Source organism: Carcharodon carcharias, chromosome 9 (assembly GCF_017639515.1).
Source record: "Carcharodon carcharias isolate sCarCar2 chromosome 9, sCarCar2.pri, whole genome shotgun sequence".
Lineage (NCBI taxonomy): Eukaryota > Metazoa > Chordata > Chondrichthyes > Lamniformes > Lamnidae > Carcharodon > Carcharodon carcharias.
In genome coordinates, this window is record NC_054475.1 from 20,746,042 (window position 1) to 20,770,325 (window position 24,284).

At 39.7% G+C, this 24,284-nt stretch overlaps 1 protein-coding gene across 2 annotated transcripts in view; it reads right to left on the reverse strand.

Annotated features, from left to right (window-relative positions):
* The window catches only part of sort1a (sortilin 1a), a 63,975-nt gene extending 43,453 nt beyond the window's left edge, over positions 1-20,522 (reverse strand). For both annotated transcript variants that reach the window (XR_005943966.1, XM_041194898.1), the window contains exons 1-6: positions 20,130-20,522; positions 10,765-10,824; positions 6,729-6,802; positions 5,183-5,285; positions 3,494-3,658; positions 154-227 (exon numbers count right to left, since the gene is read on the reverse strand). Coding sequence is in view for 1 of the 2 variants with exons in the window: in XM_041194898.1 (XP_041050832.1) it covers positions 154-227; positions 3,494-3,658; positions 5,183-5,285; positions 6,729-6,802; positions 10,765-10,824; positions 20,130-20,372 (719 nt within the window). In the remaining variant the exon portion in view is untranslated. The remainder of the gene's footprint in view (positions 1-153; positions 228-3,493; positions 3,659-5,182; positions 5,286-6,728; positions 6,803-10,764; positions 10,825-20,129) is intronic.
* Positions 20,523-24,284: the final 3,762 nt, after the last annotated feature.

Genomic DNA, 24,284 nt, shown 5'->3' on the forward strand with positions numbered 1-24,284 from the left:
TCCCCACCTTCAACACCTGACACTCTTAATCATCTTTAATAGTATTACTGTTCAGCGTCCATTCTCCTTTGTAAACCGTTAATGAATTACTGTATACTTTAATAAAACAATTTATTCAGTTACTTCAGTTACTCTTAGTTAAGCTTTACTTACCACTTAACAAGACAGACAAAGCCATGAATATTTTTCCATGTTTCACCAAAATTGGAGGAAAACCACAAAACATTCTGGAATATTGTAAATAACATGTCAGACAAAAGAAGAAACACTTGGAATTGCATAATGAATAAACTTATGAAACCACCTGCATACAAAATTTTGTTGATATATAGATTTTTTAATTCCCACTCACTCCCGAATGCAATATCACATTGCTGATCGATGGAGTTTTCTGTGCGCGTATAAATTGCCAAGTTTCTTACAATACATCAGCAACTATATTTGAAAAGTAATTCACTGGCTGTAAAGCACTTTGGGGCTTCCAGTGACTATGAAAGGTGCTAAATGCAAATTAAATTACATCTGCAGCTGTTTGCATTTAGCCAACATATCTTGTCCAATTCATTATTAGTTTACATTCTGCTTAACTATTTGTGGAGTTCCTGAATTATGTAGGTCCAGTTTCTGAATCCAACACGAATGTAAACTAGAAACAGGAAGGGCCCCAATGTTGATCCCTGATACTCAAGACTTCTCCTCACAAGGATCTTTTTAATGCATGCTTATCAATTTAAACTTAACAGTAGCCTCTCATGTGAAACTTTGTCAAAATAGTTGGGAAATAAAACAAAAGCTACATCAAGTTGAATGTCACTTGCTCAAAAAAGGCAGTTCTTCACCTTTTTCCAATTCACGTAGATTGCTCCTTAGATACTTGGCTACCACCATGCAGGAGGTTCCCAAGTTTACTATTGATTTATTGGCCCTGAACTTTCTTGGAGTGGCAGAGTCAGACTGTCACTCCATTCTTGGGGGAGAATTTTCCGCTCGGCGAGCAGGGGCCGCTTGCCAAGGAATAAAATGATGCGCAGTGATGTCGGGCATGCGTCCCAACATCACCGCATGTCATTTAGATTTTCAGTTCGGCTGTGCAGCCGCCGAACTGTCAAAGGCCTGTTAAGGCCATTAATTAACTAACTAAACCTATTGAGAAAGCTGCCTGTCCAACCGTAAGGTTGGCGGGCAGGCAAAGAGCCCAGGCGGCCTTCGCATTTTTCATGGAGCCACAGGCAGGATGAGGTTTCATGAAGGGTTTATAAATTAAACAAATTTTTTCATTAAAGTTCATCAACATGTCCCAGCTCATGTGACACTGTCACATGAAGGGACATGTCTTAAAAAAATTTTTTCTTTAGTAAAATTATTCAAACTTAAAACTTGTCTCCCTGAGGTACCTCTGTGCCTCGGAGATTTCTGTGCTCTTTGGCGCGCATGTGCACCCCCAGCTCAGGGAACACCCCCCGCCCACACACAGAGCGCACAGCACTTCCGGGTGCCACATCATGCTGGCCCGCCCCCGCACAACCCCCCCAACGAGGGGGGAAATCCTCCCCCTGGTTTCTTAACTTAAAATCCAACTGCTCCTTTCTCGTCCAACCCTCCAACTCAAGCTGGGAGAGGACTGTTTGGTGCAGCAGGTTCCTGAGCGCTTGTGTAAAGGGCAGCAGAGTTGGATGCAAGGAAACCATGCCTCTTTTTTTTTTACAGCACTAGCTGCCATACAGCAGGTAAGTTTAAAGGTCCAGCCACTTTGAGAAGCCAAGGAGAAGGTAAGTTTGTAAGGCAAGTAGGTAGGATTGCAAGTGGTGGGAGGTGTCAGTGGGGGGGTCGGCAGATAGGATGAGGGGGTCAGGTGTTTGTGGGAGGGGGTGGTTCGGGGTCACCTGGTCTTTGGGGGACCAAGGGGGTCAGTGAAGAGGTAGGGGGTGGGGCGGTGTCAGTTCTATAGTTATCCTGGAGTCAGAAGTGGTTTAATTCTAATTTTTCCAGGGTAACTATTCTGTTAAGACAGTCGGAATCATCCGAAGTTTGTGATTTATATCACACTTTTGGATAGTTCTGATGACAGGGCAATTGCCTAACAGAAGTTTGAACTTCCCGGGAAATCCTTACCTGGGGAGTTCCGGTGAGATAGGAAGTGTCTTTGATGTATCCCCAGTTTGCAACAAACACCTCGGAGCTCTGAAATTACGGGCCACTATCTTACCCAATATTGCTGCAAGACTATTTAGTTCCCCTAGTCGCTTTAAAAGGAGCACAAGGGTCGTTTTCCAACTTACCGCTAATTGCCGGAGTTTATTCATTCACACATAAATGACCAACAATACACAATACCATCAAAAATAAAACGAATATGTCAGCAAATTTGAGAATATGATCATTTTCAGGTGTACTTCCTTCATATGTGAAAGAATTATCTCTTAACATTAAAGTTCAGCTCCTATTTAGTGCCAAATTAGTAACACATTTTCACACCATAAAGCAACCAAACCATGAAAGTTTGGTCATGTTTACAGTGTGTGGCGTTTCTATGCTTGTAAGTAGGATAACATAACTTCATGCAAAAATACAAGCCAGACATCTCAAACCACAGACATGTCTGAATACCATATATTCTAAAAACACTGTCAGCAATTATGCTTCTATAAATGTTAAAAGTGGCAGGAAAATATGTAGAATCTAAAGCATTCAAAAGCATTTATAGCTAAGCTTCACTTTTTTCTCTTGCAATTTCTACTTCCAGTGATTTTCTGTTAAGAACATAAATAGTAGTAGGCCATTCAGACCTTTGAGCCCACTCCGCCATTCAATGAGAACAAGGCTGATCTTCTGCTTCAACGCCATTTTCCTACACTAAAACATCAAGGGATATGGGGATGTGTAGAAATTTATTGGATCCCAGTCTTGAACATACTCAACAATTGAGCATCCCACAACCCTCTGCGGCAGGGAATTCCAAAGATTCGCCAACCTCAGTGAAGAAATTCCTCCTCATCCCAGTCCTAAATGGCCTGCCTCATACTGAGACTGTGTCCCCTGGTTCTACACCCTGCAACCAGGGAAAGCATCCTTCCTGCATCTACCTTGTAATTATTTATAGCAACTAACATTACCCAATGTATAAAGCAAAAGATGTGACAGCTTGGACCCAATTACTCAAATATTACTGCCATATCTGCATAGAACTTTACACATACCAAAAGCCATCTAATTCTAAGAGAGAAAAGATTACTTTTATATTTCCAAGGCAACTACAAGTTACATATTTCACTTCACAGAAAATATTGTCATAGAGGATAAATGCCAAAAGAACTAATTTTCCCACTATTAGCTGAACTTGCTCATGTTCAAATTCGAGTTATGCCATACCCCTAGTAAACTGAAAGCAATAGCTTTCCCAACTCAAGAATTTCAACTCATTTTTACATTTTCTGAATAACCAAAACTTATTGCAATTAACGAATACAATCATTTTTTTCTTAGACATACTTACATCTATGCTGAGGGCTAGAAGATGCTCGGAATTTTTGGAATGGTAAAAAATCTGCAACAGTGGGTGAAAAGGAAGATTTATGGGGGTAAAGTTCTTGCCAAAATCACTCGATCTGAAGATCCTTCCGCCACTGCTCTTTCCAGATACATCAGCTGTAAGGATCACCTAAAGGAGGAAAAAAAGAGAACAATTGTCATTATGAAACATACATTAATGTTAAACTGTCACTTCAACCTAAATACACTGAACACTTAGCTAATCCTATATGTATAATGGAGAACACCGCCCTGAAGTGGCTCTGTTATGCTCACTACAGCCATTTATACTGAAGGGAGAGTTTCGCATTAACCAATTTCATATTAAAACAACTTTTCCAGCGTTGTGACCATTTGAAACTATTTTTCCAACAGGTACAGTGGGGACAAGCCAGTGAACTGAAGCAAAATGTCACCTTTGCTGTCCCACCCAGGGACAGCTCAGGCCAATGGCAGGAGAAAAAAAAACTGCAAGCCTGCCTCTGCTCCCAACATTAGCTTGCTCTTCAATTATGCTACCAGGTGACACCATTGGTCCCTGCCATGAGTCAATACTACCTTAGGTAATGCAAACTGCTTTATTTACTTGACCATTGGTAGCAGCCTGAAAGTTGTCAGCAAACCTGTGAGGTAGTCATATTACATATTTCAATGTTTACACTTGGCTTTGCAGGCCTCATGCTCTTTTTTAAAAGCCTGATTGGTTACAGTAACTTACTTTAATCCCTGTAACAATTCAGTACAGTGTGGTTCATGGAGCTATATGACCTTACCGCCTATCAATCTGCAAATATTAATGAATTCTTTTACTCATTTTCTTCCTGGTTGCTGCCATCCTCTAATAGTTTTGAGCAAATTCCAAAACAATTGAATTCCATTGTCAAGAAAAAGCCATTTGAAGCCAATTGACAACCCAACTCATTGGAACATTGCCACATTCGGAGTTAATCTCTGAGGTACAAGAGTGTGCTAAAACAGAAAGGGACTCTTCTGGATAAGGGTATCTATCAACAGATTGTGAGTAGGCTGACTTGAGAATTGTGGGTGCAAGCCAATTCCTACTATTTCACGTCACAGTTTGATGGAGCTTACAAAATGTTTAACATATGGATGCCAAGATAGTGAAATTGCAGAATCTTTCCAGATAGATTACCTCAGAGTTAAATGTCATTTGTCTTCTATATTTAGCTTATGATCAGCACGTACCACATTCTACATGTTTGTTTCCACACTGTGTTGTTGTGTTTTTTAACATATTCTTCCTTATCCCTTTCTTAGATCTTCCTGTATCACTGGCCAATAGGACAGTTGACCTATGCCTGACCCCAAGTCCCATACCAAACACTGTTCTGAAGCTTGTTGCTGGAAACTGCAAGAACAGACCAAGAGGGTTCTCTATCCTTTCTCTGTAGGGAACTAAAGTGTACTCTGCTACCCAAACAAAGTAGACAACATTTGTAGCTCAGCACACTGTACAAAACAAAGCTATGGTTACGAATCCAAATCTTAACATTGCAGTGTTGATCCAAAACCGATTTAGTTTGAGAAAAGTTTGAAAGCAAGATAACAATGGATAGTGTACTACAACATACCACACTGGCAAATTAGTGTTGAATATTCTAAATCAATCCAGCACACAATACGAAAGGATTACCTTTCCAGAATTCTCCGGGCCAATAGCAATTCCAAATTCAGTACGGATGAAAGTATTGTTGATGAGTTTTGTAATATCAGAGAAGGTCTTTCCATAATCATTACTGGAAGAAAATTATTAAAACAATTCAGGCAAGTTGCATGCTACACAAGTAAACAAAGTCTGAAAATGCCACACAGTACAAAAAAATTCCATTGGTACTTGTAGGGTATTTAAAAATAATGTGGCCTCCAATGGTAAAATGTAGCTTCACAAAGATTTTCAGCATGGAAAATTCCCAATCTTATCCAGGCAATTCTTCAGAGAGCAGCATTAAAGAAAGAATAGCCATCTCTTCACAAGAAGAAGAGTAAACCAAGTTAAACCATATTAATAAAAACAAAAAAACTGCGGATGCTGGAAATCCAAAACAAAAACAATTCTGTTTTTGTTTTAAACCATATTAATATGCCTAATTTCTTGTAGCAATTACATAGGAGCAACGATGAGGCCTGCGGATAGTTAGCCAGAAAATGTCACAATGCTGTTCTCAAGCAGGAATAAACTTAACAGGTTATGCAAGTTTTATGTTGTTATTGAAGCAAGACATAGCTAAATCAAAACATTGTTCTATTATGCTTATTTGCCACATGTAGTGATGTTTATCATTACCTTTCTACCCAGTTTTAAAAATTTTCAAGATACAGATCACAATCAACTCAATATATACACTAAAAATGTATAAATTAAGCATATGAAAAGCTAAATAAATTTAGTGTCTCATTACTTCTCAACAAATTATTTCAGGCCACTTTGCATAAAACGTATTACACTTTTAAAGGCAGTGACTCTTGTTATGTAGCCAAAAAGAGCAGCTATTTGGAAACTTTAAAAGTATCCAAAGGTATAAAGAATTTATACAATCCTGCCTTATATACTCCATGCAAGTCCCAATGAAATTGTTTCTAATAATATTTGACCCATCTCACGGCACTGCATCAGCTTACAGAAGTTACTGCAGCATACAACTTCATATCCATGGTAATACAGAATAAATGTGAACAATTTTACTGGAAATCCAGCTTCCATTGCAAGTACAAAGGCTTCATTATAATCTAAATGAAGGTTTTGTTAATCCAGTATCAGCATGGTTACTGAGAGGTCACAATAGCATACAGGAAGCAAACAATTTTGTAGATTCTACTACAAGTCAGCATGTGGTCAGAGATTGTTAAAATAATAAACTCAAGTGGATAAAGAATGAGGAACAGCAGAGCAATCAGAGCTCCTTTACACTTGGATACTGTAGCGTGCTCAGAAATAATTCCGACATTTTTAGCATTGTATAACAGCAAAAGATTAATAAACTCCACTATTGCTTACAATAAAAACAAAAAGACTGGAATATATAATGTGTGCCCTGGTTGCAGAACTTTCAAATTCCTGAACTACGATACTCATTAGGACAAAAGATTTTCCCTCCCAAAATTCAAAGAACAACTGCAAAAGTTGTTTAATATTTTTCTGTTAAAATATATTATTTAAAGCTAAAGATTATATTCATTACCTTCTGTATAACCGTGACTGTCCAAAGCTAATTCCCAAGAATGGCAGCTGGAAGGTTGTTAAGGCCAAGAGTACCTGTGAATGAAAACACAATTAAACTTGATCTGATGTGTTGGTGACATTTCCCCAAGCCCATAGTTCTTCAGAATAGAATACTTTCACGGTATTGATGTGCAACAATTCCAATCCATTTAATAGCTCACAAACAGTTTGGGGTTAACTCACAGGATCAGCGACAATCTACGACACTGCAGATATGCTGCAAATTGGGATCTAAATTAAAGCAGAACTAGCAAAAAATTAGGTCACCATCTCGCATACTCACACTGTTGGTCTATAAAAAACCTCCAAACGTTTTGCACGTTGAAGCAGTTTTGCAAGCTCCGTCACAAAGCCAATCACATTTCTGCCTTCTGCTAAACTGACAATAATACATACCAACCCACAAAACTAAAAGTTCTCCAAATTCCACAAGTAAATGATACAACTGAAAAACAACCTTTAACAAAGGTTCAAGGCCAAAGCCATTGCTTTAACGTAGCTAAATAAATGAACTTTCTTTGACACACTAATAGGCCATGATGAATATCTATGAATTTGAATCAGTTTTGGTGTGGAAAACACAAACTGCTAAAAAGGAATAACCTTTCAAAACAACTTCAGGTACAAACCCTAAACAAGCGAATGTTTAGCAATGAAAGGAAAGGAGAGAACTGAACAATCAGAAAGTGAGCCATCCATTAGCACGATTTTACTGATCTTCTGTTGGAGGAGTTACCTGTTCACCCTTGATGAAAGGCCCAGAAGATCAGAACAGCATTAAAAAAAGGGACTGAACAGTGACACTTAAGGCATGTAGATAAGGGAAGATCACTGTTTGAATCACATTCTAAAGGACAACAGTTTGCTTGCCATCTCGATGGAACTTAGCACTTGAGTAACCACACATCAGGTTATTTACTTGATAGTGGGAGGCAGCTACAGTGACTACTTTCCAGAGAGCTAGCTCAGTTTACAAAACTTCACTCTTTCTTAATAAATCTGTTTTGGCTGAAAAAGTTACAATTATATTTGAATGTTGGCATATGGGGCACACATTTCTTTGAAAACCGATAAGTACTTGAAGTTGTAACTGTGCCAGGATTTTCAACAGTAAAAGTTGTCACGTTACTTCACACAGTAGCTGGTATTTTATAATAAGAATATCACTCAAATTGCATAATTTGGCTAACAAAAGGATTCACAGAAATCATAAGAATATAAACAAAATTAAAACTTCAAAGTTACATTTGTAATTATACCCATTACATTGTATTGTATATTTTACTGTCTTCAACAAAGTTTTTACTAAAAAGATCTCAAGTCACTCCAAAATGCATAGGCTTGGATTCAATACTTTTGCCAAGAGTTATGACACTGAGTTGAAATTGAATTGTGTGGGGTCCGAGCAAACACAAATGTACCTAATTTTCCAGGGTGCACCAGTACTATGCTCTCAGTTAAAAGACTCTTTTTCAACTTCTAAAATTCATAATGAAAGTTTGGCTTGGAAAATCAGATAGGCTGTAAAAATAATGGAATAATGCTTTGATTACACATCTGTAGCAGCTTCTAGTATGTTCAGTAAACTTCAAAATAATACATTAAACATTAGGGGTTTGGAAAGAGTGCATGCACTGATCTCACACTTGTGAACTTGAGGAGGAGGCCAAAGAGCATTAAGTCTGACATTCAATGCTTTCAATTCATTGCACAACTACAGATATCATCTTGATGATCTATTGTTAATAAATTCCACCAAATGATTGCAAACCTGATAACACTGCGTAACAACAAAAACACATCAGGGAAAGTTTCAAAAATTCCTCATATTAACATTTTGGATGGAAGGTCTTTGAAATTAAGAAAACCAAATGAATTTGGTACACTGGCAGTGCAGAGCTTCCTCAAAGGTTAATTGTCTGATAATAATCATTCCCCTTGCTAAAACACAAAATGTACAAGTTGCAAAGCACCCACACTCAGACGCCACTGCAGTAGTCAGAGAGAGAGCAACACAGAAAACAGGGATGATAAGCACGGTTGCTTACTATTGCTCTGCTGTAAAGCCAAGATTGGAGATATCCACAACCAGGAGCAGGAAGAATAAGGAGGTGGAATGGGGAAGGGTCATTTTAAAAAAAATCATTCTGTGGTTAACAGCATAGTGTTCCTGTCCAAATTTTAAAAATGTGAGTAATCTGCTCACAGGAGTCTGAAAAGTGAGATTATTATTAAGATTGGAGTAATCTGTGCCAACCTTGACAAATGCTACCCTTGTATATAGTATCACCTCCAACACTCACAACAAAGTTTCAGCATTGAATACTAACCTCACAGTAAGTAGACCTGATAAATGAAGGAACACTGCAGGTAGGATTTTCAAAAGCTAAACTTTTCCCTACACACCTACTCTAGCCTATGTGCATGGAAGGTGAGAACTTATAATTTAAATTGCAACATTTTTTGGAAGGCCCATAAAATAGCTCAAAACAAAAGTACTTCATGTTAATGTCAAATATCTGTTAATGATTATGGAGATTGACACTCATTAAATAGACAACATAGTGGTAGCATAAAGGCCTGAAGCAAGGCTAAGCACAGTTTACACTAGCATACTTTCCTCATTACTTCTTCGCTATCTGAATATATTCAAATAACTTGATTGCTAAACAGACCAGGATTAAAGAAATTCTAATGCATGCAAATCCATTTGCAATACAAAGTCAGTTTTAAAAAAAACTATACAAAGCTTCTAAAAAAGGGACCAGAGATTCAAATCATGATTCAAAGGGTCACAAAGTATTAAATTGAGACGGTTTCCCTAGGCTAACAACTGAAAATACTTTGGAAATTTGAAGTCAATTTTTTTATTAATTCACTGGATGTGGCTGGGCCAGCATTTATTGCCCATCTTATTGCCCTTAAGGAGGTGGTGGTGGTGAACCCAGGGCATTACCCTGAGTCTCTATCGCTTCCCCTGTTTTGCAATGCGCAAACCAGAAATGTATGCTTCTAATTAGCTTCAGTAAATTTATATCAATACAACTAAAGAACTATTCATTTCTTCTGCCTCAAATTTTCTTCACTTCTGTTCTGAAGATGCTGACCTATACAGGGCCTTTCCTTATGAACCAGCTACCCTTCAGTATCTCATGTCAGGTATGGGCTTGGACAGCAAGTGTGTGCAGCCAATCCTGATCCTGTCTTCAATTAAATGTACACAGACACACTTACCAGCAAGAAAGCTGAACTGTAAATCTGGAGGATGAATTCTGACCACTTTTAAAAGCACTACTTTAATGAGTTTATCATGAGAGTCGTCAAGGAGTTCCAATAACCAGACAGTAGCAATTAAAAGAACCCAAAAATGTAACCTGCTCATTATTGGCACAGCTTCTAGAAATGACTGTGTACTGGTGATTATAGAAACCCAACTGCAATCACACTAGTTCTGGCACAACATTTTCTCAGGAGACAGAACTTCTGTTGGTTCATACCTGCAAAAGTCTTGATTACCATTTTATTATAAAAGATATACAATTAGGCTACAGGCTCAGTTAATCTTGATTGCGCAATTTTGAAGACCCAATCATTGGGTTTAAGGTTGTATTTTCTTATAAAAAAAGCAATCTGGCGTTGCATTGAAAATATACTGTGCAAATATGAGAACAGAAATATTTTAACACATCCATATGAAGTCCTTTCATCTGATACCTGAAAGGCAGTGTTAATCTGTTCATTGATGTAGTATAAATGTTTGTTCTCAGATTTTACAGCAAATTTACCTTGCAACCCAGAAAATCTAATAAAGCACTCTGGAGAAGAATTGGTTTATTAGACATACTTCACATAATTGATCACATTTTTCAGGGATTATCCATTTATTCTGAAGTATTTAAATGTTAACTTCGCTGACGTATAATTACTAGAATTAAAACTCAAAAAAACTATTTAAATTCACCAAAAGGATAATAAAAAGTTCACATAATACTTACACCAGTTCCATCTCCAACCCATGCCAATGTTACAGATCCACTCAAATCCACAAACTCATACTGGGGAGAAAAAAAAAATCAGAAAGCATATTTAACTGTTTTTTTTATTGCAAGGACACAAATTTACAAAGCAGTAACACTTCAAAGTTTGACTGATTTTGGTAGCCCAATAGAGGACTTGGGGGTTTTACTCAGGCAATAAATTTTAAACTGTAGATTTTCTCTTGCAATTACTGTACTAATGCACCAACTTGCACAATTGTGTTTCACACCAACAACACATTTTCAAAGCGATGCTGCAACTTCCACATCATCCACTCTGTTCATAACAACCAAACTCTACTGCTTCTCTACTACCACTGACACCAACTACCGTGTTACTATCAAAATAATACATTGAATCTTAGGTTATGAATTAAAACTCCCTGCAATTTATTAGCATAGCTGATCCCATCTCATGACCTTGTAATTCTGGCTAAGGTATGGTGTGAAGGAGGAACAACTAACAGTTCAGTCTGCAGTGAAGATATACTGCAAAAGTCAATCAACGCCAAAATTAGTTATTTCGTACAATGCAGGCAAGACATTAATAAAGGATTTTTGCAATTGCGTGCCACAAACTACAGTGCGAGCTCTCAACCAACCATGAATTAAAGCTTGGTCTGGTGTGTGTGCGCGAACACATGTTTTAGGAGGGGGAGGCAAGGTATTTTAGTGCAATTTGTTGCTATTTCCTTGCACTTAGTTTACTCTAAAGCTTTCCTGTGCCATACAGGATAGACCTTGTCTTGTCAATGGCTGCTAAGGTGTAGTTGAGTTGTCCGGATGACAATGAAATCACCACACCACCACCCCCACCCCACCACTCCCCTCTACCAAGAAAGCACCAATTCTCCACTCACTAGTTGTCAGCACTCGACAATGCAGTTGACATTGAGAACACTGCCTGAGAGACAACAATTGTAAATCATTCTCCCATCGTCGTGTGATGTAGCACATTAAAACCTTATATATATCAAAATGCAAAAGTTTATCAGAATTATTTTTCACTTACTTCTGATTTTCGCCCTTAATCCACTTATCTAAAAAGTGAAGATCGACAGTGGGGTTCCAATAGAATTGGGGAGTTTATGCATTTGTTGTGCATGTGTTGTGTAAGTTAGTATTTTTGTTGTGCATCAATCAAATTTTAAAACTATACATATTGAACTTTGCATTTATTGATTACTGGGGAACCTGGTGATTTAAAAAAAAAATCTTTTTCAGTCTGTTAAATGCAGAATGCCTTAAATCAGATATGTACTTGGTGTAATTATGCTGTTCCAAAATGCACATCTAGTTTCTTAAAAAAAATGTCTTGTGTTCAATGCCATAATTGGAACAGTGGAAGATGAGAGCAAACAACACCCCTCCCTCCCAGAACTACAACAGGGTTATCCTTGCCCTCACCTTTTCCCCCCTCCACATTCAATGGATTATGGATCATCCTCTGTTTTCCCCACCTCCAGTGTGATGCCACCAAAAACATCTTCCCCCCAGCGCGCGCGCATGTGCGCGCACGCCTCCCCCCCCCCCCCCCCCCCCCCCCCCCCCACCCCCAACCTTTCTTTTTCAACTCTGGAGGGACTGTTCCCTCAGCGACACCCTGGTCCGCTTCTGAATTGCCCTCAACACCCTAGCACTTTTCAATGCAAACACAGGAGATGAAACAGTTGCTCTCTTATCTCCTTCCTTCTCACCATCCACAACTTCCAATGCAAGGGCTCAGATTTTGCTTCAGTAATGATGGGTTCCGAACGTACACGGTTAAACATGGAAATCAAGAAGTTGCTGTCAGTAATTCTACACTTATCCATAGGGTACACTGATGAAGCCCCACACCACTCCTTCCCCACCATTTAAGTTCCTGGTTTCTTGTCTGTGAGAATAATTCAATGAAAATGGTTGCAATCCCTGATTAATGACATCACTTTTACTGGATACCTGGTGAGCCCCCTAACAGCGCCAGGAAAGGGAAAGTCCACAAATGCCACAAAGAGAGATCAGATCTTTGCGGGCAACTTTATTGGAAGTCAGCAGTGCTTGCCGTCACCTCTGCTGGCTGTGAAATCTAAGCCAGTGGTTATGACACTTCTTCATGAAGCTTTACGTAACAATAAAAAATCTGGAAAACACAACCTTAAATTGAGATAGAGTTCAAGCTACCTTCAAATTTGTTAAAGATAAAACACGTTTGACAAATGAGAACTTTTGCTGTTTTCAAGAAGGCCATGGCCAATTGGATAAAGAAAATAGAAACAAAAAATGCAGGAAATACTCTGCTGTTCTGGTAGCATCGTGGAGAGAGAAAGAGTTTCTGTTTCAGTTTAATATCCTGAAATGTTAACTTTATTTCTCTCTCCACAGATGTTACCAAACCCTCTCGAGTATTTCCAGAATTTTCTGCTTTTATTTCAGATTTTCAGCATCTGCTGTATTTTGCTTTTTGATAAAGGGAATGTGCATGGCATGAATTTTCAGAAGGCATTTTATAATTTGTCCCACAGGACATCTGTTACAATTCAAACACTGAAGAAATTTAGAAGCTTGGATAAAAAGTTTATTGGCAGATTGGAAACAAAGAATTACAGTTAGGCAATGTTGCTCAGCTTGGAAAATACTTGGAAATGATGTGCACCCAGAATCAAGACTGGGTTCAGTTCTGTTCTTTGAGTAGACATACACATTTTCAATTTGGTCTTATGTGGAGGGAGCACAACATCAAAATTTCCTGGCAAACAAAATGTAAGTTTTGACAAGATGGCAGAAATAATTTAATGCAAAGAAGAGTGAAGCAATACATGTTGGGAGGAAAAATAAGAGGAATAGAACAATGCTGAAGGATGTAGATGAGCAGAGATCGAGGGATCGATCAAAATTGTACATGTGCAGGTCAATAAAGCCATGGAAAAAAGGAAAATAGAATTTTGTTTTTCTCAAAACCAGGGCACAGAATACAAACTGAAAAAGTAATGCTAAATTTGCATTATGCAATAATTAGGCCACAGAACGGTGCCCAATTTTGGGCACCCAATTACAGATAGATCGACACAACCAAAAACATATACCACAGGTATTCACTGGGAAACCAGAGATGAGAAACTATGTTATGCAAAGAGATTTGAGACAATAGCACTATTTCCATTGCACAGAAATTGCCTGAAGAATATTTAACATAGGTTTTGATAATGGGGAAGGCTATTTCTTCTGGTTGGGGAGTTGGTGACAAGAGGCCTTCTGAGGAGGTCAGGTAAAAATTTCTTTTGACAGACATCTGCTGGATCACAAAATGCCCTTAAGAGGCAGAGAGAAGCTGTATCCTGACCAATTTCCAAAAATACCAAGCTGCCTTTTAGTACCTGCGACAACCCACCTGCCACTTTCCATTTAGAAACCTAGTAGGAAAGCTAGCTTCCATTTTAAAACTAGCTATTAAAAAAAAGCACAAAATTAAGAGAGAAATTTTGTTATTCTCACACTTTCCCACGTTCAATATTTGCGCGCAGACTCAAACTGAAACGGAGATTGCATAATTTCTCTTGCATCTCTGAATGAGTGGGTTTCAAAATAAAACAGTATATTCCTGAATTGAAGTTAAATTATAATGACTTGATTAAGGTTATTCATTTCCACACCTCATTCCAAGTAGAGAGAAAAAATAAAATCATAGCAAAAGTAAAGCCATGACAAATTCTGGTTCAGCTACAACTGGAATAGCTAGCTGCGTTATATAAATTAACACTGTAATGGCATTTTCTCTAAGACTGAATTAACCCAAGTTTATCCAGAAAGAGAAAATATACTCCAGAAACATGCATGCTAAAATTGAAAAAGAAACAAGGCACAGCATAATTACACCAAGTACATATCTGATTTAAGGCATTCTACATTTAACAGACTGAAAAAGATTTTTTTTAAATCACTAGGTTCCCCAGTAATCAGTAAATGCAAAGTTCAATATGTATAGTTTTAAAATTTGATTGATGCACAACAAAAATACTAACTCACACAACACATGCACAACAAATGCATAAACTCCACTAATCCAGAATCATCAGCTTGCCACAGATATTCTTTACATAGTGGAATGGGAAATATAGTATAAATCCAGTTTCACTGTAATTACCACACTTTGCTTTGAAAAACTAACTCACCATTCACTTCACCAACAGTAGCTGTAACCTAAGCATTAGCAAGGCAAAATAACTGGGCAGCAGGTGGTGAGGGGTCTTATTCTCTCATTTCAACTTGCTTTCTCATATTGAGCAACAAAAATGTTTAGTTATATCAATGTACCTTCCAAGGAAGTCATAAAGCTGTTGAGATATTCAGTTGTCTGTTTGAACCACAGTACAAATAACCTCAGAAAGCAAAAACAAAGATAAAATAAAAATAGGAATTGGATAAATAACTGAAATTGGATAAATAACTGAAAAGAAAAAAACTGATCAGCTTTATTAGGGCACTGGTGCAGGTATAAGCCACTGATTGCCACGTCTGAGCTCCCCATTTGGGTGTTATTGCTGTGGCAATATTCAAACTGCTTTTTCTGGGAAATTTTAGAGTAGGTTTATAACAAGACAAAAGGGGAAAAATGATACAAAATGCACAATTCCGACCCAATATTTTATGTAAAGTTCTCAGGGGTGATTCCAAGCATAATGCTCTATCTGGAATGCACTGCCTGAAAGGGTGGTGGAAGCAAATTCAATCATATACTCAAAAGAAAAAAATTGCAGGGCTATAGAGAAGTGCAAAGGAATGGGACTCCTTGGTTAGCTCTTTCAAAGAGCTAGCAATACCACAATGTGCCAAATGACCTCCTCCTTTCTGCGCTGTATGATTTTACATGGAGGCAGATTTTTAACTTTCTGTCCAGGGTGTAAAACTGACGCTGCAGATTGGCGGTCCAATGTTCTAATTCATTGATTTCAATTAAAATGAAAATTGAACAATTTTTATAGCTGATTGGCAGTCACAGTGCCCTTAAGAATCTACTCAGTATTAGGCTGCTACATAGAGAGCTACCAGCTGCTATCTAATCCTTTTAGGCAGGAGTCCTTCACTTGCAAATCTTAAGGTTCTAGTCGTGATTTAGTTCCCCGCAAAGATGGATTTATTGAAGCATTTATGAATCAGGTAAGTGCTCTCAACTGTCCTTGTTTAGTATCCCATGGTAGACAGCTCTCAGGAATACACAAGGGGAGTTGTGTGCACAAACTAGCCATTGTTTTGTATCATCCCTGAAAGACTTCAAATTTGAGGTTATGCCTCTTTTTGACACATTCGCCCATCCCTAAACCAAGGAGGTTGGTTTCTCTCTCGATCCTATCAAGTCCTTTGATCATCAAGCAACCTTGATTAGATCACACTTGAATCTTCAATACTCAAGAAAATACAAGCCAAGTCTGCAACCTGTCCTCATAATTTAACCCTAATTCTGGTGAATCTGTACTGCATCCCCTTAATAAAGCAATTTATACTTCCTGAGGCGAAAAGCCCAGAACTGAACGCAATACTCAAATGATGGAGTATGTGCTTTTGGTGAAAAAATCTAGAGTTTATAATGTGGTGGTGATCCCTTTAAGAACTAGGTTAGCCAAGCTGAGAAGAAAGAGGAAAAGCTCCTGGGTGCAAGACTCCAGAGTTAAACACATTAGAACGAGGAGAGTTCTGACCCAAGTGACTGCAACTAAGGCAATGCGTGTGTTGAACTGGGGGTCCCTACAACCATGTGACAGTTGGACAAGGTTTGAAGGGGCAACCTCACCAGAAGTTGGTGGAAGGCCCAAAAAATCTCAACCCTCATTAGAATCTTTGAAACAGTACTCAAAGCAAGTAATTAATCTTCCAATTTCTGATAAGTATCTGACTTGAGTTTTTTGGGGATGTAAATAATGAGTGTAGAAGGAAATCTGAGTTAAGGAGTTTAGTTTAGTGTATAAGTATCTGTGTTCATTGTACTTTTAAGATCATTAATGTAACTGACTATTTAAGATAGAGTGTAGTTAGTGGTATTCATGTTTTTCTTTTCTTGTATAGTAAAATTCTTATTTTAAACAGTGACTCCCTTGTGGCTTCATTTTTTTTTGTAGCTACTTGGGTTTTCGGATTTCCAAAAAATAATAGTTGCTGGTCTCTATCAAGATTACAAAACTCCAGATGTGGTCCAACCAGAGCCATATACAACTGTAACATAACCTCCACTGCTTTGTATTCTAGTGAAAGCCACAAGGGTACACTTATAGTTTGTGTTTAAGCAGCTATTAGTTTCACACCATCAAGGTCAAATTGGCAAATCAGGTGCACTTCATAATTTCCTTGTGGGTCCTTAACCCTTTCAGTCCCAGCATTTGAACAGGAAATTTTGCTGGGTTGTGGGAAAAGTACATGACAGTACATAGTCTTCTCAAAAGTGATCAGGGCCATGATAGGCCAAACAGTCTTCTTCAGTGCTGAGAGATTCTGAAAGAGTTCACCACTTCAGAGGCAGTGCTTTACTAGCTTAACCAGTGACTAATTTCAAAGACACATGGCCCTATAGAAGGAGTAGACTTGTTCAAGAATGTCTGGTATAAACATACCTTACTCAATAAATCAGAAACAGATGGAGATCAACTTACAGACAATTGAGCTCAATCTGTTTAACAGGTGAATTGGAGCAGGTGCACTTCAATAGCTATAATTAACTGTAAAAATGTAACAAAAAGCAAAATATTGGAAAAGATGGAAAAACTTCCTGCAAGAAGTTTGCTTAAGTTTGAGATCTGCTAAATGTTATAGTAAAGCTATTAGTTTTAAATAATTTTAAGATTTGCCTGAAAAGAAATGATTTGTAAAAAGAAATTTTGGAAGTTGTGAAAAATTCATGGAAACAAACAGTAGGTTTCAACACTGAGAAACAGCAAACAAGTGAAACAAGATCTCCAGTGAATCAAGTACAGAGAGTTGACAACAGACTGCTTGCTGAAGTGGCATGTAACAGAGGAGCATGGAACTGTTTTAATACAGCAATTAATCCATTAACTGCTTACAAGTATTAGATATGAGACCACACAGATGTACACAGTGTTGTTCTTAGGTTAAAGCTGTAATTTCATCACACTAGGTTTAGTTGAACCAGCAAATATTATTCTGTTGCAATATTGAAAAATCAAGTTTATTCTGCTCATGGTGATCTATATGTTGAGCTATGTCACTTATTTTTCAGGCTACATTACTGTAATCAATACCAAACATATTTTACAGCTATACATGCAATTGTGCTATACATTCCTCAAAATCACTAAAGTGAGATTCAGCATTCAGCCAATGCTATACTTCACTCATGCTGATGATCAATGGGTGACCGTATCTTTTTAATTGAGTTACAGTATTACAGTATATAGGAAAACTTGGGACACAAACTTAAATCTTGACAGATTCCCTTTGCACGTTGAAAATCACTCAAGCTTATAACTTAACAAATGTTCCAATCTAAGTTATAAGGTCAACTAAAGGCATGAATAGAGCTGTTATTTAAATTTGTCATTGATGCATTAAGTGCTTAATTTAAAAAACTTGCAAAGCTTACACTGTATTTATGCAAACGTTGTTCCAACTAGTCCCTACTACATGCTAAATTAGAATTTGAAATGTTTCAGCTAACGTGATTTAAGTTCGCAAAATAACTGCTGCAGAGTAACACAGGGTTGGATACAAAGCACTAAAGGGGGTTCTTCAGAGATTGTGCTAAACTATCTTGAGATAAATTATACCACAAGTATTAATGAACTGCTCTCTGCCAACTTGTGATTTTATATTTCCTATACATTCAAAAGAATTAAAGGGATAGCCCACTTATTCAAGCAAATCAAATTTGATCACAAAGTTTGAAGCTAGTTTGGACAAAATATTTGGCTTTAAAACTGCTCCAATCATGGTTTCAACATTCTGAATATTTTAGTCTGCCAAATGCTGCAGTGCCAACACCAGGGCAGCATTGTCAACTGGGCACAGACCCCACTTCAAAAATATGTTCAAATAATTACTTAAAATTAGAACAATCCAAAGTAATTGCTACTTTAACACAAAGCTTAATAAAGAAAATAGTAAATAAATGAGTTATCATTTACCATAGAAGGAAGCAAAGCTCTAGTCAAGTTAAAAAAGGGTAAAAAGGGAAAACGGATTAGAGCAATTGCTCAGCTGAGTAAGAACACAGGTTTTTAAACAAACAGCAATGGAGAGATAGCTCAAGAAAGTGAGCAGCTATGAGCTCAGCTACATAAATATGAGACAAATAATACCTGAATTATTAACAGTGCAATTTGCTGCTCAAGATGAGATCCTCAATCAGAGGCAAGCTCTAGAATAGCATTAGGAGTTGGAGATCCAGTTATTCTGCTGCTTTCACACAAATTTAAAGCAGTTGTCAGAAGGCATCAACTCAAAAATGGCAGTTGAACTCAGGGAGCTATCTGGCCAGAGTTCCCCTTAAGAACACAACTGCTTCATTAGATTCCCCCCACTGTTCATACAGAATGGAGTTTTACTTCTCCTGGAGAAAATTAACTTTCTTCAAAGTTCCAATCTATTCAGATATCATTTAAATGACAGTTTTTCAAAGAAAAGAAGTTATAACATGTGACACTTTTACATTAAGAATTATGAACTTAAGCAATTTTGAAACTCAGATTTAGAACCCAAACTCTTAACTTATCTACGAACTTTCAGCATATTCCAAAAATTTTAAATGAACAGATTCAACCTCCTAATTACCACTTAATTTCTGATCTCATGACTCCAACTTTATTTCCAGCATCATAAGCCAAACATGAGAATGGATTGTCAGTATTTCAAAAAAATTGTTAACATTTCAAAAAACTGAACTTGAACAACATCCCTCCTGAACTAGACCGTTACCAAAATTTGACAGCAGGTTCCCAATAATAGGGGTTTGAGAGAATCCAAAACTCCTGCTCAAAATAAACCGGCCAGATCTTTACAGCAAGGGAGGCAGCAATTAAAATCTTGATTTGCCGTTTGAAAATGACATTCATCAGGGCTTGGAAAAAAAAATAGAGCTGCTTTGGGTAGAGACAACAAGTCAACATGTTTGCAAATTCTGAGCGCTATTTTTAAAACTACACTTTCCGCTTCGGGGGCGGGGCGGGGGTAAGAGGGTGCATTAGACAAATGTGTGATGTTGAACTTCAACCAAGGTAATGACACAACTTTTAAAGATAAGAGAGGAGATGCTCTGATGCGTAGGTTAATGGGTGTGTGTGTGTGTGTGTGTGTACGGACAATTTAAAATAAATAAAAACAACAAAGCTCTGACTCACCTTGTGAGTATGGGCTGTTAAATTCCCCTGAAATCCTTGTCGCTGTTGGCAGCCACTGGAGAAGGAGGAGGAGGGGATGCGCCTCTTGTGCAGCCTCTGGCCGCTGCCGCCGCCGCTCAGCAACTTTCTGCTGAAGCGTTGCTGCTGCTGCTCGCCGGGCAAAGCAGCCGAGAACCTGCCCTGGGAATCAAGCGGCGCAACGACGGGCACCAGCAGCAGCAGCATCCAGACCGCCTCCCTCATTTTTCTCTTACTCAAGTCAACCTCCGATTTTCAGTTTCATATAACAAAAGAATACTTAAAACGCCGACATTACGGAACCTCAGACTTTAAACCAGCAGCACCACCAACAATAACAACAACCTGCTCTCCCAGCCACCCCCCCCTACCTCCGTCGCTCCGCCCCGCCGGAAGCTCCCGCACCTAGCAACGCCGCCCACCAACCACCAGCCGGAGCTGCCCCCAAACCCCTCCGCCGCCTATTGGTCGGTCGTTGCGTCAATCAGCACACGTTTCCTCACGCTAGTGTCAGTAGAAGCCCCGCCCAGTTACTTTATTCAGGTACTGAGTCATGAGGGTGAGCTGTGCGTACCAAGTCCAGGAGACAATTGCTTTTCTTAGCATGACCTGGATATATTCTGCTACGATTTCAATTTTTTCCCTCTCCTGCCATATGCAGAAATATCTTGGAGCATAAGACGTAGGAGCAGAAGTAGGACATTCGGCCCATCGAAATCATAGCTAATCTGATAATCCTCTGCCTTTTCCTCATGACCCTTGATTCCCTTACTGATTAAAAATCTGTCTATCTCAGCCTTGAATATACTTAATGACCCGGCCTTCACAGCCCTGTGCGATAAAGAATTCCACAGATTCACTACCCTCTGAGAGAAGAAATTCCTCCTCATTTCTATCTTAAATGGGTAACCCCTTACTCTAAGATTATGCCCCCTGGTCCTAGAGTCTCCCACAAGGGGAAACAACCTCTCAGCATCTACCATGTCCAGCCCCCTAAGAATCTTACATGTTTCAATAAAGTCGCCTCTCATTCTTCTAAACTCCAATGAGTACAGACCCAACCTACTCAACCTCTCATAAGAAAATCCCTCCATACACGGGATCAAACTAGTGAACCCTCTCTGGACTGTCTCCAATGCTGATATATCTTTCCTTAGATAAGAGGACCAAAACTATTCATAGTATTCTAGGTATGGTCTAATTAGTGCTTTGTATAGTTTTAGCAAGACTTCCCTATTTGTATACTCCATTCCCTTTAAAATAAAGGCCAACATTCCATTTGCCTTACTTATTACCTGCTGAGCTTGTATGCTAGCTTTTTGTGATTCATACACGAAGCCTCCCAAATCCCTCTGTGCTGCAGCTTTCTGCAGTTGTTCTCCATTTAACTAATATTCAGCTCCTCTGTTCTTCCTGCCAAAATGCATAACCTCACATTTTCCCACATCATATTCCATCTGCCACATTTTTGCCCACTCACTTAACCTGTCTATCTCGCTCTGTACTCTTTGTGTCATCCTCACCACTTGCCTTCCCACTTTTTTTATGTCATGCCCAAACTTGGCAATAGTACATTTACTTCCCTCATCCAAGTCATTAATATATATTGTAAATAATTGTGGTCCCAGTACTGACCCCATGTGGAACACCACTAGTTACAGGTTGCCTTCCTGAAAATGCCCCCATTATCCTAACTCTCTGGGCAGAATTTTACGTTTGTCGGTCGGGCGGCCGATTGCCGCTGGCGAAACGGACCATGCCGCCATTTTCCACGGGCAGGCCAATTAAGGCCCGCACTGCGGCTTTGTCACTCCCGTGGAGAACGGGAAAACAGTCGCGGGGGTAGGCGGCCTCAGACTGCCGGTTCCAATGGGGAGCCGGCAGCCTGTTCAAACAGTGGCCAGGCAGCCTACTTGAGGCAGTGCACCGTGGCCACTCAGAGAGGTAGAAATGCTCCAAGGAGGGCAGAGGAGGAGGAGGTGGAGGAAGAGTGGGCCAAGCTGCAGGAGAGGCCAGCGTGGAGGGCCACTGTGCACCCAGATTCTCGGATGCATGCCTTGATGTCCTCCTAGAAGAGGTGGGCCAGCGATGTGATGTTTTGTATCCTGAGGAGAGGAGGGGGAGGGCCCCCCATGTTACCAAACAGGCATGGGAGGAGGTGGGCGAGGCTGTAAGTGCCCACACATTGCTGAAAACGCTTCAATGAGTTGCTGCACTCTGGACGGGTGAGTACCATGTCTGTCTGAGCGATTCCAGGCAGAAGGCAGCCTTAGCCTTTGCGCCCCCCCCCCACCCCCAACATGTATGGCTGCCGATACTGCATAGAGCATCTGTCGCACACTGGGTGGGCAAATGGGTACTGACAATGCTTACATCAGCGTTAGAGGTTGAGGAAAAGAAGGGCTTTCCCCACAGCATATGTTGGTTTCTGTGGCATTTGAGCAGTTTGGGGGCAAGCTGCAGTGGAGGCCGGTAGACACATACTCAGAACTCCAACACATGTCATATTGATGGTAATGACATGGTCCAAGGGGTGCCTCAAGGTCTTTTGGGCAAGTCCCATCTGCTGGCATCGGTGCTGCATCTACTTGATCCTCCTTTCAATGGGCGCTAGGACCCATGTGCTATTCCTGCCAGAAGCCCCCGCACCTAGCAACGCCGCCCACCAACCACCAGCCGGAGCTGCCCCAAACCCCTCCGTCGCCTATTGGTCGGTCGTTGCGTCAATCAGCACACGTTTCCTCACGCTAGTGTCAGTAGAAGCCCCGCCCAGTTACTTTATTCAGGTACTGAGTCACGAGGGTGAGCTGTGCCTCCCAAGTCCAGGAGACAATTGTTTTTCTTAGCATGACCTGGATATATTCTGTTACGATTTCAATTTTTTCCCCCCTCCTGCCATATGCAGATATCTTGGAGCATGAGATGTAGGAGCAGAAGTAGGACATTCAGCCCATCGAGATCATGGCTGATCTGATAATCCTCTGCCTTTTCCTCATGACCCTTGATTCCCTTACTGATTAAAAATCTGTCTATCTCAGCCTTGAATATATTTAATGACCCGGCCTTCACAGCCCTGTGCGATAAAGAATTCCACAGATTCACTACCCTCTGAGAGAAGAAATTCCTCCTCATTTCTATCTTAAATGGGTAACCCCTTACTCTGAGATTATGCCCCCTGGTCCTAGAGTCTCCCACAAAGGGAAACAACCTCTCAGCATCTACCATGTCCAGCCCCCTAAGAATCTTACATGTTTCAATAAAGTCGCCTCTCATTCTTCTAAACTCCAATGAGTACAGACCCAACCTACTCAACCTCTCATAAGAAAATCCCTCCATACACGGGATCAAACTAGTGAACCCTCTCTGGACTGTCTCCAATGCTAATATATCTTTCCTTAGATAAGAGGACCAAAACTATTCATAGTATTCTAGGTATGGTCTAATTAGTGCTTTGTATAGTTCTAGCAAGACTTCCCTATTTGTATACTCCATTCCCTTTGAAATAAAGGCCAACATTCCATTTGCCTTACTTATTACCTGCTGTGCTTGTATGCTAGCTTTTTGTGATTCATGCACGAAGACCCCCAAATCCCTCTGTGCTGCAGCTTTCTGCAGTCGTTCTCCATTTAACTAATATTCAGCTCCTCTGTTCTTCCTGCCAAAGTGCGTAACCTCACATTTTCCCACATCATATTCCATCTGCCACATTTTTGCCCACTCACTTATCCTGTCTATATCCCTCTGTAGACTCTTTGTGTCATCCTCACCACTTGCCTTCCCACTTATTTTTTTGTCATGCCCAAACTTGGCAATAGTACATTCACTTCCATCATCCAAGTCATTAATATATATTGTAAATAAATGTGGCCCCAGCACTGACCCCTGTGGAACTCCACTAGTTACAGGTTGCCTTCCTGAAAATGCCCCCATTATCCCAACTCTCTGGGCAGAATTTTACGTTTGTCGGTCAGGCGGCCGATTGCCGCTGGCGAAACGGGCCATGCCGCCATTTTCCATGGGCAGGCCAATTAAGGCCCGCACTGCGGCTTTGTCACTCCCATGGAGAACGGGAAAATAGTCGTGGGGGTAGGCGGCCTCAGACTGCCGGTTCCAATGGGGAGCCGGCAGCCTGTTCAA